The 15296-nt window shown below is 34.2% G+C and overlaps 1 protein-coding gene across 2 annotated transcripts in view; it reads left to right on the plus strand.

Annotated features, from left to right (window-relative positions):
* LOC106467957 (transcription factor collier-like) overlaps positions 1 to 15296 on the plus strand; it is a 148532-nt gene that overhangs the window by 124194 nt on the left and 9042 nt on the right. For both annotated transcript variants that reach the window (XM_022396198.1, XM_022396199.1), the window contains exons 8-9: positions 10027 to 10144; positions 14600 to 14742. In XM_022396198.1, coding sequence (XP_022251906.1) covers positions 10027 to 10144; positions 14600 to 14742 — 261 coding nt within the window. The remainder of the gene's footprint in view (positions 1 to 10026; positions 10145 to 14599; positions 14743 to 15296) is intronic.

The raw sequence follows: 15296 nt of genomic DNA on the forward strand, positions 1-15296 counted from the left end.
AAAATCAAGGTATACCAGAAGTTGGACGTGTGGTACATTCATATCTTAAAACATAAAATCAAGGTATACCAGAAGTTGGTCTTGTGGTACACTCATATCTTAAAACATAAAATCAAGGTATACTAGAAGTTGGATTTGTGATACACTCATATCTTAAAACATAAAGTCAAGGTATACTAGAAGTTGGTCTTGTGGTGGGTTTCAAACAAGTACTAAAGAAGTTTATGTTTCGTAATTTCAAAAGCAATTCCGAAACAGATCTTACTTAATAAATATTATATAAAATCTTGTTGTTCATTCTAGCTTGAATCTTCTTTAATAAACATTGTCTAAAATCTGGTTGTACATTCTGGCTAGTATATTACTTAATAAATATTATATAAAATTAGTCTGTTCATCGTGCTAGAATCGTTTTTAACAAATAATATATAAAATCTGGTTGTTCATTCTAGCGAGAATCTTTTTTAATAAGATTTATATAAAATATGGTTGTTAATTCTGGCTAGAATTGTCTTTAATAAATATTGTATAAAACCTGACTGTTCATCCTGGCTAGTATATTACTTAATACGAATTATATAAGATGTGGCTGCTCATTCTGGCGATAATCTTCTTTAATTAGTAATATATAAAACCCGAATGTTCATCCTGGCTAGTATATTACTTAATACGAATTATATAAGATGTGGCTGCTCATTCTGGCGATAATCTTCTTTAATTAGTAATATATAAAACCCGAATGTTCATCGTGGCTAATATCTTATTTAATAAATATCATATAAAATCTGACTGTTCATTCTGGCTAGAATCTTTTTTGATGAGGATTATATTAAATGTTACTGTTCATCCTGGCTAAAATGTTATTTGATAAGTATTATATAAAATCTGACTGGTCATATCTGCTAGTATCCTGTATAATAAGTACTACATAAAAGCTTACTGTTCATTCTGGCTAGTTTCTTGTTCAGTAAATATTGTATAAAACCTGACTGCTCATCTTAGCTAAATCTTCTTTTCTTGAATTTTCTTTACGGCTAACAATTGAATAGAAGCTAGAGTTAAATAAATATTTTCTCTCTCTTTTTGGACTTACCTATCTCTTTATATATAAAGTTAGTGGAACAAGCAGTTTAACTGGCCAGAAAACTTCTCTTGGACACGGTTAAAAAACAGTTGATATTTGTTGGGGCAACCACTCTAGCTCCTTTTGTTATGTAGGAGGGTAACGTCCGGAACAAGATCTCGTAAAACACCACGCAAGGTGAGAAAACTCGATGTTGCACTGAAAGGAACACCTGACAATTCCCCAAAAGAATGCCTCGCGAACTTAGAGACTGATACAATACTGGGGGATTGGGGGTGGGGTAATCATTACTAAATAATAAGTATTTTCTGGCAAACGTTTCAGGTGTTGTAGCTAGCGATATATTATCAATGAAACTGATACATTAACTATAGTCAGTGAATAAGTGGTATTGTCTTGTTATTTTCATCAAAGAGCAATTTACGTACAAAACCTTGTCCATTATAGTAGTATAATAGCACTGTATATTAAGTCAAGTTACATTATTATGAAGCCAACAAATAAACTATGTTACTCTTGTATTGTGTAGATAATTTATCTTAGATTTCTGTGTGATTTATATATATATATATTCCTCTGTTGGTGACCTTTAACGTCTGAGATACCAGTGATGAATAATTAATTCCAGCCCTTGTGGAAGTTTCACTGATAAATTATTCTAAAGCACGTGACTTTTCTTCGGGTGTTGTCTCTAATATGGCGCCCACGACTCTGGCACGTGAACTCAGTTTCACTGTTGATAAAGAGTGATAGGTGTTAGCAAGTGGTGGTCATGATTTGGAACAGAACATCTAAAAAAAGGGTATTATTTCAGTTTGAATGATTCGTGTTGTCGCTCACATTAAATGTAATAGTGGCAAGCCACTTTACACAGCTTCAAAGTTTGAAAATGATCATACTTTATGATATTAATTCAAGTTCTACACTTCATACTTGGAATAAAACCACCAAGAAGTAGTAAAGTTTACGTCCTATTGAAAAAAAACTAGAGAGAATAATTTGAATTTTGAATTATTATCAAAGTGTCAGTTTTTTTCGTTCTATCATACATAGTGCTCTTCAAATATTCAATAACTATTAATACTTGTTAATTAAATCATTTTATTTAAAAAAGTATATTTTGTGATGTTAGATTATAGTGTTCTTCATACGAAATAAGGTAGACTCCTTTCGTTATATATATATATAGTTTAAGGAAAGTTTGATTTGTTTTGAATTTCGTGCAAAGCTATACGATGGCTATCTGTGCTATTTGTCCCTAATTCAGCAGTGATAGACTGGAGGGAAGGCAGCTCGTCAACATCACCCGCTGCCTATTCTTGGGCTACTCTTTTACCAACGAATAATGGGATTGACCGTCACATTATAACGCCTCCACGGCTGAAAGGGGCGAGCATGTTTGGTGGGACGGCAATTACAGATTGCGAGTCGAGTGCCAGTTTAAGGAAAGATTGACTGTCTTTAAATCTGATAAGAAACTTCTCAAAAGCTATCAAACAAGTTTGAGAAGTATCGTCTATCAATAGTATTGACAAAATAAATTTTGTTTATTCTTTTCCAGATGTAAGTTGTTCAATTAGTAAAGAGAACAGTGAACCTTCTTCATATTTTATAGTTGCTTAACATTTTCAGACTAAATTCGAGGAAAATATTTTATGATTCTATGAAGCAACTGTTGCTTACAAGCTTTTCTTCATTTTCACACATATTTCTCACTCTGTTAAAGCAAGCCCCAAGGTTTTAACGAAGCTCATGTCAAACCCAAATATTTATTACCAGCCTCTGCAACAGTGGTAAATAGCAGTTCTGGGTTCAACTCCTGTTCGCGGAAGATTGAAGAACTTGAAATTACTGCATGCAAAAAAAACTGATGTTCAAAGTAGAACTCGAACCTACGAACCTGAAATTAAGAGTCGGGCTAACCTGCTAAAGCGGTTGAATACGCTATATCAAAAATATTTTTTTAGCCTCAACACGTCGTTAGAGCCCAGCTTTCTACGGCCGAGCATGCTTACCCTGAAGAACATGCATCTCGATAATGACCTAACCTAGTTTCCGTTGGAAAATCCCCATCACAAGGCTTTCACGTCCAATTCATACCGCTTGTCCCTGTGTCGTTTCTATAACACATATAAAGTATAAGGACGAAGGTTTCCCAGTGACTGTTTTAACTGTATGGTTGCATAAAAATAAACTAATGTCCTGCATTCGGCCACTTGACCAGTCTCCATATAGAATAGCATAAACACTAGTTTTGTTCTTCATCTGCTTTGTGCAACGGTTGAACTGGAGCTAAGGATAGGAATCTTATATTGGCCTCGTTTTCAGATGGAGATCCTTCTTGGTTATGTTGATTACCGTTGCCTGGGGCACGTGGATGACTTTTGGCAGTGTCCTTTGTGTTCGTGAATTATCACCTGTTATAATACGAACACTTTGCCTATCACAGCTGCGGTGCGACGTATTGCAGGTCTCTTTCTGAATAATTCTGGTGTCCTAATTTGATTCATATTACGTTAATTTCCAAAGGATATCTCCGTTTTGAAAATTCGGAATCCCCAATCTGAACACATATTTAATATCTGAGTGTATTAACATTTTGGGTCGAAAAGAACTGTTTCATACTCTTCCCAAAGCAAAAGATTTTCGGGGCCACCACACTACATGTGAAACGCCAAGCAATGTATGTAATTCTTATGCATCCGTTCCGCCACAACTTTATATTGGCTGTGATGGTCACGTAACTTGTTGTTTGCATATTTAAAATTGTTTGAATATAACGCACTCAACCCTCTGTAGCCGTAATATGGCATGTTTTAACAACTCACTACCACATTCTTCCCTCTTATAAATAAGGCCTAGCCTCGGGCATTATTTTAGGGTCGTGGGATGAGCATTAGCTGAGTTTCAGTTTTTCTGTGCTAGTCCCATTTCTACATCTGCCAGATGAGGGTTCTACTAACTAAGGATTAACAATTGCTAAAGGTACATTTTAACAACTCAAAATACCAAAGTTGTAAATGACACATTGGTACATTTTTAAGTGAAAACTCAAAAACGTCAAAAGAAACTGTCTTAAAATCTTTCAAAACGTAATATATGTAAATCATATATTTAAGGTGATTCTTAGTCATGAGTATTATATTTGTGTAGATGGCATATGATATCAAAGTCACATATGCTGTTTGTATATAATACATAATTTTGTTATGTAAAGAGCATCAAATCCAACGTTATAAGCTATACTTACATACATTAATGTTTGTATATAAGGTGCATCAAATCTGATATTATAAGTGATATTTGTGTACAAAACGCATCAAATCTGAGTTCATAGGCCATTCTTAGTCACACATGTTAGTATTTGTGTACAGGGCGTAGGAGATATGAAGTTATAGGTTATATAACACCCGATAACCCTTATCCACTCATAGAAAGTGCAACACAAGATAAACACGTGGAATAATATTCATCCCAAAGTAGTCAGTTATATAAAACCTGTAAAATACCCGAATATCAACCCCACCATATAACACCGAACAAACAACAAAATTCGCTTACAAGAACTGGGTCATAACATCTGACAAATACTGTAATATCACCCAAAATTAGTTAAACATATAACACCTGAAAAAATGTGTAAATACTTGATAAAGTCAATAATATCAAACTAGCTTGTTTGTTTGTTTGAAGTTAAGCACAAAGCAACACAATGCTCTGCCCACCACGGGTATCGAAACCCGCATTCTAGCGTTGTAAGTCCGCACACACACCGCTGTCCCACTGGGGGGCTTCAAAATAGTAAACATTGAAACATATAATAGCTGACAAGCAAAATAATATCCACCCATAAACAATGAAACATATGATATTGAACAAACACAATAATATCATCCATAAACAGCAAAATATATAGTACGTGAGAAACACAATAATATCCACCCTTAAACAGTGAAACTTATGCTATCTAAAAATGCGGTACCTTTGATAAATACAATAAAATCTGTCTTTAAACAGTGAAACATATGATATTTAGAAAATACGGTACACTGGATAAACGCAATAATACCTGCCCTTAAACAGTGAAACATGTGATACTTGGCAAACACAATAGTGTTCATCCATAAATATTCAAATAAATAAATAAACAAATTAATTAATATCCGTCCATAATTAATGAAACACATAAATCTTATTTGACTTGATCTGGAATCTGGATTGCTGTGAGTAAAAGTCCGAAATGTCTTTCACTCAACGAGTTACTGTTGAAAACAAATTACTTATGTATTTATATATAATTTCTTGCACCAGCTTTTCGGGTGGTGACATACAAGTAGTGCATCGTAGTCTCGGTTTTCAGGTCTTTGATCTGCCAGTCGGATTAGTAAGTTTTGTGAAGCATATTGAGTGATGCCGAACATTGATCTTTAGCCTTCTTATATGTCTGAAATTCAAGCTATCTTCGGAAGAGTACAGGATTATCATAACAACAGTTTTGTTATTTAATTACAAAGGATTCACAAACTATTAATGCAAGTAAGAAAACATCCACAATTGAACTCACAAGCAGCTCCAAAAAGAGTCACAAACAGTTGCCTCAAAAGTTGAATAAATAAATCAGGATTTTGTTTGGTGAAGTCACAAACAGCTCAGTTTGTAAACAGCTAAGTTCAGTAAATAGTTCAGGACTTGCTCAAGTGAAGTCACATACAGTTGTTCTAAATCTTGAATAAATTGATCAGGATTTGGTTCGGCGAAGTCACAAACAGCTGAGTCAAAAGTTGAATAAATTGATCAGGATTTGGTTCGGCGAAGTCACAAACAGCTGAGACAAAAGTTGAATAAGTAGATCAGGACTTGCTTTGGTGAAATTTCAAAGAGAACTAATGATAGCAATAAACATGTAAGTCCAATTGTTTCAGTTAATAATAAATATCATTACGTATATTGTTAATTTTTGTTCTACAATAGATATAATTATTGAAGAAAAGTTAACATTAAGTAAACTACATTAACGGAAAACTGACACTCACGCTGTAAGCCTAGAACTTTAATGAATTTCCCCTAAAACTGTCTACATAAAGCCATATAAATATATGAGATGGAAATTATTTAATAGACAGATTACTAGATTTAGCAAGCTATGTACAGTAGGGTGGTTCAAATTAATAGGATGAAATATATTTTGTGGAGAAAATTTCCTAATAACTAGAAACCTATTGTGATGAAAGCACATTCCCTTAGCCTTATCACCTGAGTGATCTTGAAAATATAAGCATGTGGATATTTGGCATAATACATAACTATGATGTAGTTTGTTTGTTTTCTGATTAAGACATATTTGGTGTCAAAATCACTCAGAATTCAATCACCGCAAAGAGGTAATCAAATACGAAATGAGTACCACACACCCATGCCCAACCACCCAACCGTTCAAGGCCATATTAGTTCATTCCTGGCTTGTACTATAATTGATTTCGAAACAAATTTTTTAAGGCACTTCAATTCTTACTTGTATAAATCCATCTCTCTGTTTCTGACCATAAACAGATGCTCATTTCACACTCACAAGAAACTGAGTTTTTGGAGTTTCTTGTCAGCATTGAACATTTTAAGTGTTATTTCTGCAATGCTTCTAGTCATGTCGTGCATCTGGGGTCCTTCTGATAAGATTGATGTAATCAGTTGCATCAAAATTCAGTTCAGGGAACCACAAATTTTCGTAGATCCTGAGAGGGCTCCAATCTTGCTGCCAATACCTTCCTTAGCCCAGGTTCTTTCATCTGTAAACGTGGCTAAAAGTACATTTTCATTATGTGCAAAGTAGGCGTTCCATTGAAGAACAGTGTAAAAAATTGCTTTTATTTCATCATCAACGCTTGTCGAATCAGGAGCTGTAATAGGCTGGCAATCATCAGCGTCTTTCCCATTGGAACTCAAAATGCATTTGGGTTAACATTTGCATCGTCTAATGTCCCAAGTAAATGACGGGGGGGGGGTTTCATGTGTAGAAGACACATTAGCCATTGAAGTGGTTTCTTGAGATTAATCTCTAGGTGCCAGATTGTTCCATTGTTTGAGTCTGTATTTATATTTGTTCCATCACGTCCTACTGATAATAAATCCTCAAGCTGAACATCAATGGATGGGAAAAAGTCAATTGTACTCATCTTTGGGGTTTCTGTAGTTGAAGCAGGAGGCGCAACGTGACCAATATACATGTCTCTCAATGGATGTTGTCGGTCAATTGTACTCATCTTTGTGGTTTCTGTAGTTGAAGCAGGAGGCGCAACGTGACCAATATACATGTCTCTCAATGGATGTTGTCGGTCAATTGTACTCATCTTTGTGGTTTCTGTAGTTGAAGCAGGAGGCGCAACGTGACCAATATACATGTCTCTCAATGGATGTTGTCGGTCAATTGTACTCATCTTTGGGGTTTCTGTAGTTGAAGCAGGAGGCGCAACGTGACCAATACACATGTCTCTCAATGGATGTTGTCGGTCAATTGTACTCATCTTTGGGGTTTCTGTAGTTGAAGCAGGAGGCGCAATGTGACCAATACACATGTCTCTCAATGGATGTTGTCGGTCAATTGTATTCATCTTTGGGGTTTCTGTAGTTGAAGCAGGAGGCGCAACGTGACCAATACACATGTCTCTCAATGGATGTTGTCGGTCAATTGTACTCATCTTTGGGGTTTCTGTAGTTGAAGCAGGAGGCGCAACGTGACCAATATACATGTCCCTCCATGGATGTTGATGGATGATACTTTCCTCTTATCGATAACACAGGATGTATCTTCTTTATCACTCAGTCCCAGTTCTTGAATAACAGCACTTGCACTAGCTGCAGCTGATATGTCAAACTCTCTAACATACTTTCCTGAGTATGTCTCAAAGTATGTCATCTGATTCTGTGAGAAAACGTCCTCCATTCAAAGGTCCAACAGATGATGACCTCAAAGAATTGTCTTTCTCAAGCAACTGGAACACATAAGTTACAATATCAAAACAGAGATTTTGCTTTAATATCTCTTAGTCGGACTCCTCATTCTGTCACAATTTTGGTTGTTTGAGAATTGCTTTGTACTTGTCACGATAACTTCTGATCCTCCGAATGATTCTTTTGTGTGCTATCATGTTCCAGACAAATTCTAATCTATTTGCAACCAGTTCGGGAATCTCTGACACTGATGGTTCATCTTTTCTTCCATCTTCTAGAAGATTATCTCTAATGAGGAGATACTATTTCATAATGACACTATAGGTGGTGAGCACACAGTCACTAAAATCAAGCAATAAGCCTTATTTTTTCGTGTACATGTTGCTTGCGCCATTACAATTCAGCAAATAAATTCAGTCTTAATCTAAAAAAGAAAAGCATTGTATGATTATATTTTATAATGCCATTGTTATATTTTCTTTATGTGGTTTGAACAAATTTATATTAGTTAATATAAATATATCTATAATCTCATATCTTAAATGTGTATCTTAAAATAATATTCTTAGATCTAATGCAATCAATATTATATATTTATAAATTTTAAATGGATTTAAAGTTCGAAATTCCAATATAGGGCTATATTGAAGTGTTCAGTACATGACCTTAAAATTCCTGTCAAATAATCTTTCAAATGTTATCCAAATCTACCATACAATGTCATCAAGAAAGGTCTGTTTGACAATCTGCTCTCAAAATTCAAAACTTTTCTTCGTACCGAGTGAAATATTTGAAAGTCATTGTAGATCCCCAAGATAATAAGCCGGGGGACCTTACATTCTTATAATATAACTTTCTTCCATGGGGGGGGGGGGCAACTTTAGCGATCCTGGCCATTTCGCAGTTCAGGTTTTGAATTTTTTTGTCCCCACACTAATCTACTGTTAGTATAGATCTCTCACGTGCATTCGTGATCTAAATGATAGTAAGTAGTAGATAGTATCTTAAACAAATGATTTTCAAGAGTCACTAAGCCTGATATTTGTTATTATAAACTTCATAATGAAATACAAGGTTTCAGCTATTTACTTTTAGCAATAATAGTTTTATCCAACTTCAGCATATGGAATCTTTTTTCTGGAACACCCTGTACATGTACATAATATCAATAGAATAAGACACGTAATGATAAAAGTTGAATTTAATAACCTGAATATTTTCTGTCTTTATTAGATATACCAATACAAACTAAAAGTGGAGGAGATAAAATTATAATTTTCCCAGAATCCACAAAAGAGAACGCGCTTATCACCAACCTTACGGTCAGTTTTTGATAAGATCCTTTTAGAGGATTTTCAAGAAGTATGGTATACAGAATCCTCGTTGGGAAAATTGTCAATATAACATAATATATACTCTTATTGGTTTAGTAATTTAAAAAATTAATTTACTAACAAATATTCCCTGAAAAAACACGCACGCACACACACAAAACATCTCACGTGTTTGAGACACGCGCTTTATTAATTAATACATGTGTTCGTAAAGCATGTAACAAAGAATAAACATTCTAAATTATTTTTTACACTGAGACTGTTAGAATACAAACAGCTTCCACAAGGGATACAGGTACAAAATATATATCTAAACGACACTGCACTACTACCGCTTGTCTCAAGACAACGAATTAGCAGATATTCGTCATATGACCAGCGGCTGTTTTAACGTAAACACGTATTCAGTTGATTGTAAAAATTTAGAAAAAGAAAGGCAGTTGGCATCATTGGGCTGAATTTTAAAACAAAGATAACTAACTGATAAGTTTATATTTGTGTTACACCTTGAACACTGTCCTAAAATTAACATTATGCATCTAGTGCATAAGTGTCCTGTGGGCAACAATAGTTTCTAGCAACAAAACAGCGACCATTTTAAATATAAAAGAGATATTGAAACATATGCACAAATGTAATTGTTTTATATCTGTTCCATACCAGGTTGTTGTGTCAACGCAAGTCACGGTGGATGGTCCTCTTTTGGCAGTTTCTGACAACATATTTGTACACAACAACTCCAAACACGGGAGGAGAGCCAAGAGATTGGAGCCCTCAGAAGGTAAGTGAGATTCTTGGATGATTGCTTGAGATCTAATGTTCTTCTAATAATATGTTCCAAGCGCATTTAAAAGAAACTGGATCGAAAACTTCTATCGACTGATTATTAGCAGCTTGTGAAAAACTTCTACATAGAAATTACTGTAAAAGTCTTATAGCATAGTGAGACAAAATACTAATGTATAGATAATCACTAACGTAGGTCGTCTATACGATCACGTTCCGTGAAACAGTGAAACTCAGTCTATAACAGGCACTTCACTAACCTTAGTCACATTACGTGAAACAGTGAAACTCAGTCTATAACAGGCACTTCACTAACCTTAGTCACATTACGTGAAACAGTGAAACTCAGTCTATAACAGGCACTTCACTAACCTTAGTCACATTACCTGAAACAGTGAAACTCAGTCTATAACAAAAGACATCAATGAAATTCAGTCTGTAACAGGCACTTCACTAACCTTAGTCACATTTCGTGAAAGAGTGAAACTCAGTCTATAACAGGTACTTCACTAACCTTTAGTCACATTACCTGAAACAGTGAAACTCAGTCTATAACAAAAGGCATCAATGAAACTCAGTCTGTAACAGGCACTTCACTAACCTTAGTCACATTACCTGAAACAGTGAAACTCAGTCTATAACAGGCACTTCACTAACCTTAGTCACATTACGTGAAAGAGTGAAACTCAGTCTATAACAGGTACTTCACTAACCTTTAGTCACATTACCTGAAACAGTGAAACTCAGTCTATAACAAAAGGCATCAATGAAACTCAGTCTGTAACAGGCACTTGACTAACCTTAGTCACATTACGTGAAAGAGTGAAACTCAGTCTATAACAGGCACTTCACTAACCTTAGTCACATTACGTGAAAGAGTGAAACTCAGTCTATAACAGGCACTTCACTAACCTTAGTCACATTACGTGAAACAGTGAAACTCAGTCTATAACAAAAGGCATCAATGAAACTCAGTCTGTAACAGGCACTTCACTAACCTTAGTTTCGTATATAAATGTAGATTTTATGAATATATCACGAACCCAGTCTATAACAACAGGCACTTCACTATTCTTAGTTTCGTATATAAATGTAGATTTTATGAATATATCACGAACCCACTCTATAACAACAGGCACTTCACTATTCTTAGTTTCGTATATAAATGTAGATTTTATGAATATATCACGAACCCAGTCTATAATAACAGGCACTTCACTAACCTTAGTTTCGTATATAAATGTAGATTTTATGAATATATCACGAACCCAGTCTATAACCACAGGCACTTAACTAATCTTAGTTTCGTATATAAATTTAGATTTCATGAATATATCACGAACCCAGTCTATAACAACAGGCACTTCACTATTCTTAGTTTCGTATATAAATGTAGATTTTATGAATATATCACGAACCCAGTCTATAATAACAGGCACTTAACTAATCTTAGTTTCGTATATAAATGTAGATTTTATGAATATATCACGAACCCAGTCTATAATAACAGGCACTTCACTAATCTTAATTTCGTATATAAATGTAGATTTTGTAAATGTGTTATAAACCCAGTCTATAACGACAGACACTTCACTAACCTAACTATAGTATAGAAATGTAGATTTTGTATATGTTTCTTAAAACCAGTCTGTAGTATTGGAACATGCGAGGGTTATGTTAAGTTGATAGTAACTAATAAAGCTGGGCAACTAATATAGAGTAAACGTGAACGACAAGCAGATCGACTAGGAAGTTAGGAGTCTCTCAAACCTCAACCATTTCTGTGGACATTGTTGTTGAGTGACGAGTTGGTGCCATGCTTTGTAAAAACCTCTGGCGCTACTTACCCGCAGCATTTGGCCTGGGACAACCCCGTTGGGAGTTGATACATTGATTACTAGTTTTTTTTTCAGCTCAAGGTTCGCTGTGCCACATTCAATCACACTTATTGACCGGTATCCACTTCTACTGGCCGCCATTTCTGTGCTACAGGGCTCCAGTCAGTTCACTTTATATCTCAATAACGTCACAATTTAAAGGGCCCCTGTTCTTGCGGTCTTTATGCAGACTTGCTTGTCACACGACTTCCACCGCTTCCTGGTCGAAATTCAATAGAGTTTGTTGTCTCAGTTTTGCTTTGAAACGATCTGCGTCTTCGATTGTGCGTCAGTCATAAAACAAGTAACTGAATTAGGGAAGAAGGATTTTTTTTTGGTATTATTACATAAACTAAACGTCCAGTAGTATCATTATGTTCACTTTTAGCCATATTGTTTTTCTATATAAATTTTATTATATTTAAACAGAGCTGTAATCTTATTCGAATGGGTAGATTTCATAATATATACATTTTTATCAGATTACTCCATGTTGACACGTCAATGATTTCAAAACTGTAAGCGGGCATTCACAGCAAGTATTAGTGTTTAATATAACCTACAAAACATCATGTTAAATTAACCCTCTGGCGTATGTAAGTACAATGATTTGTTTTAGAAAAACGTTTTATTGTGTGTAATGACGCGAAATGTTTAATAATATCGTTTCCACATTTAAAACCCAAAGTAAAGATGAGGATTTCGATGGATAATATTTAAATTGTTTAGCTAGAATAATTTTCGTTTTACCGTGTAAATAATTGTTATCTTTATAGAAACATTTATTTTGACGAGGAGAAATATTTCTAGCGGAAATAAATAAAATTGGTTTCATGATGCGAAACCTTCAAAATGTATATGAAACCACTGGAGCGTTTAAGAAAGCAGCAAAAAAAAAACAGTAATGGAACGCAGTGGTTGTGGCAATAGCATATATTAACCTTTTTTTAAAATATCAAATTTGTTTACGAATATATATTTTGTAAATTTAAAAAGTGCTTTGGAAGTAAAAGAAAGCGAACTTTTTTCTGCTCAGTCAACATCAAACTTATAGCTTGAGAAATTTCGATAAAAGTAAATGAAAATTTTATATAAAAGTATTAAAGATAAGTAGAGTACATCTTGATCACTCTATAAAAATTATAATAATATTAAATTTTCAAACTGACCTAATATAAATATTTCGGTGTATCTTTGTTATTCGTGTTCGATAGAACTTTGAGGATTTTCTCCAGTTTTATATGAAACTTAGTGACATTCTTTTCAGTGTTTGTTTCACATACACAGTGACTAACAAGTAAAAATGACACTATGAATAAGTCATATCAAACATATTTCTTTTAATATCAATTTTCATTTGGATGTTGTTATAAGCTATTGTTAGGGAATGTTTCAAGCTGCTGAAACTGATTTCTTGAATTGAATAATACAGTTTAATATACATATTAATGAAAATGAGGTACTCCAAGAAGAAAAAGGAGAGAGACATATCAATATTAAATTTAGCGAATTTTGCGATACGCCCTCTATAAAGTACAGAACGGCTACTAATTCTCATGTTTTAATGGATAGTTATAAATGGTATGATGCTTTATTTGTTGGCTGAAATTCATGCAAAGCTACTCGAGGTCAATCTACACTAACTTTGAAGTGATTGACTAGAGGAAAGGCGGCTATTTAATACTACCCACCTCCAACTCTTCAGCTACTTTTTGCCAAGGAATACTGGGATTGATCTTCACATCATAACTCCTCCTGAGCTAAAAGGTTGAGCATTTTCTGTGAGAGGTTTCGATTCCGTGACCCGCGGATTTCGAATTGAGCATCCTAACCACCAGGCCATACTAGGCCCACTTATGATTCTGTATGGTAGATTTAATGGTCTGATACTAAAAACATAAAATATGATACGGGATTTCTCAATATATATTTTATGTTAGATTTTTCTACAAATATTACGCTATAGTGGCCTTATAGTAATCGTGCCAGGCTATGGATTTAAGGGTACATAACCCGTTCCCAGAACATGTGGCGCTCAGAATTTCATGGCCATGTGTGCGTTATAAGAGAGACAGTTAAATTCCAATATTTGATTATAGTTGCCCTCCTATTGCACGAATATCCAAAACAATAAATCGGTTTTTACATGTTAAAAGTAAGGTATGATCGTATATAAACCTACCCTTCCCTCCACATTTTTTTGATGAACCACACTTATCAACAGTGTATAATATGTGTTTGTGTGTACATATATATATATATATATATATATGTATAACATTCATGGTTTTTTGTTTATTTAACAATGTCTGAAGTACTTAATAACTTTGATTGCACTTTTAATTTAGTTACCACTAAGGTATGTTTAGATTCAGACGACAATACTCTACTTCTAGAACATTCTATGGCATTGTTCAACCTTTGACTTTCTTTCTGAATAGTTTTCTATTCTGCCTGTGTGAACATTTTAAGGTTAAATTAAGGCAGTCTTTGTATGTTATTTTATCACAATGTGTTCTATATGCAAGCACTGTACTGCGAATTTTAACACAAGTACTTAAACATTTTTTCAGTTCTGTTTGCAGCAACACCGTGTATTAAAGCGATCTGTCCCAGTGAAGGTTGGACGACAGGGGGCAGCACAGTCATCATTATAGGAGATAATTTTTTTGAAGGCCTTCAAGTTCTGTTTGGAACTATGTTAGTTTGGAGTGAAGTAAGTTCAAATTTGGAACTATGTTAGTTTGGAGTGAAGTAAGTTCAAATTTGGAACTATGTTAGTTTGGAGTGAAGTAAGTTCAAATTTGGAACTATGTTAGTTTGGAGTGAAGTAAGTTCAAATTTGGAACTATGTTAGTTTTGGAGTGAAGTAAGTTCAAATTTGGAACTATGTTAGTTTGGAGTGAAGTAAATTCAAATTGAATTGTTAATAAAATAAGGAGAAATAATATTTTATTTATTCATAGTTATATTCTTGCGTTAGAATGTTTCAATCAGGCCTTATGAAGTCAGTAACAAGTTTTCGAGTGACTTTTCTCAAGACGATTTTACAATTTTTATATTTTGGAAATATTCGTAAATATTTAACAACGTTTGGAAGATATGAAGAATATTAAAAAAAACAAGAAAACAAGAAACCTGATGACATATACACTGAGATAACAGACCACCGCTGTAAATGAGTTTAAAACTTGGCCTTGCAGAATATTCGTGGTAAAAAAAAAGAAAGAAAGAAAAAGGTGATCATTATTTATAAACATTTTAGGTAAA

Source organism: Limulus polyphemus, unplaced genomic scaffold (genome assembly GCF_000517525.1).
Source record: "Limulus polyphemus unplaced genomic scaffold, Limulus_polyphemus-2.1.2 Scaffold2810, whole genome shotgun sequence".
Taxonomy (NCBI): Eukaryota; Metazoa; Arthropoda; class Merostomata; order Xiphosura; family Limulidae; genus Limulus; species Limulus polyphemus.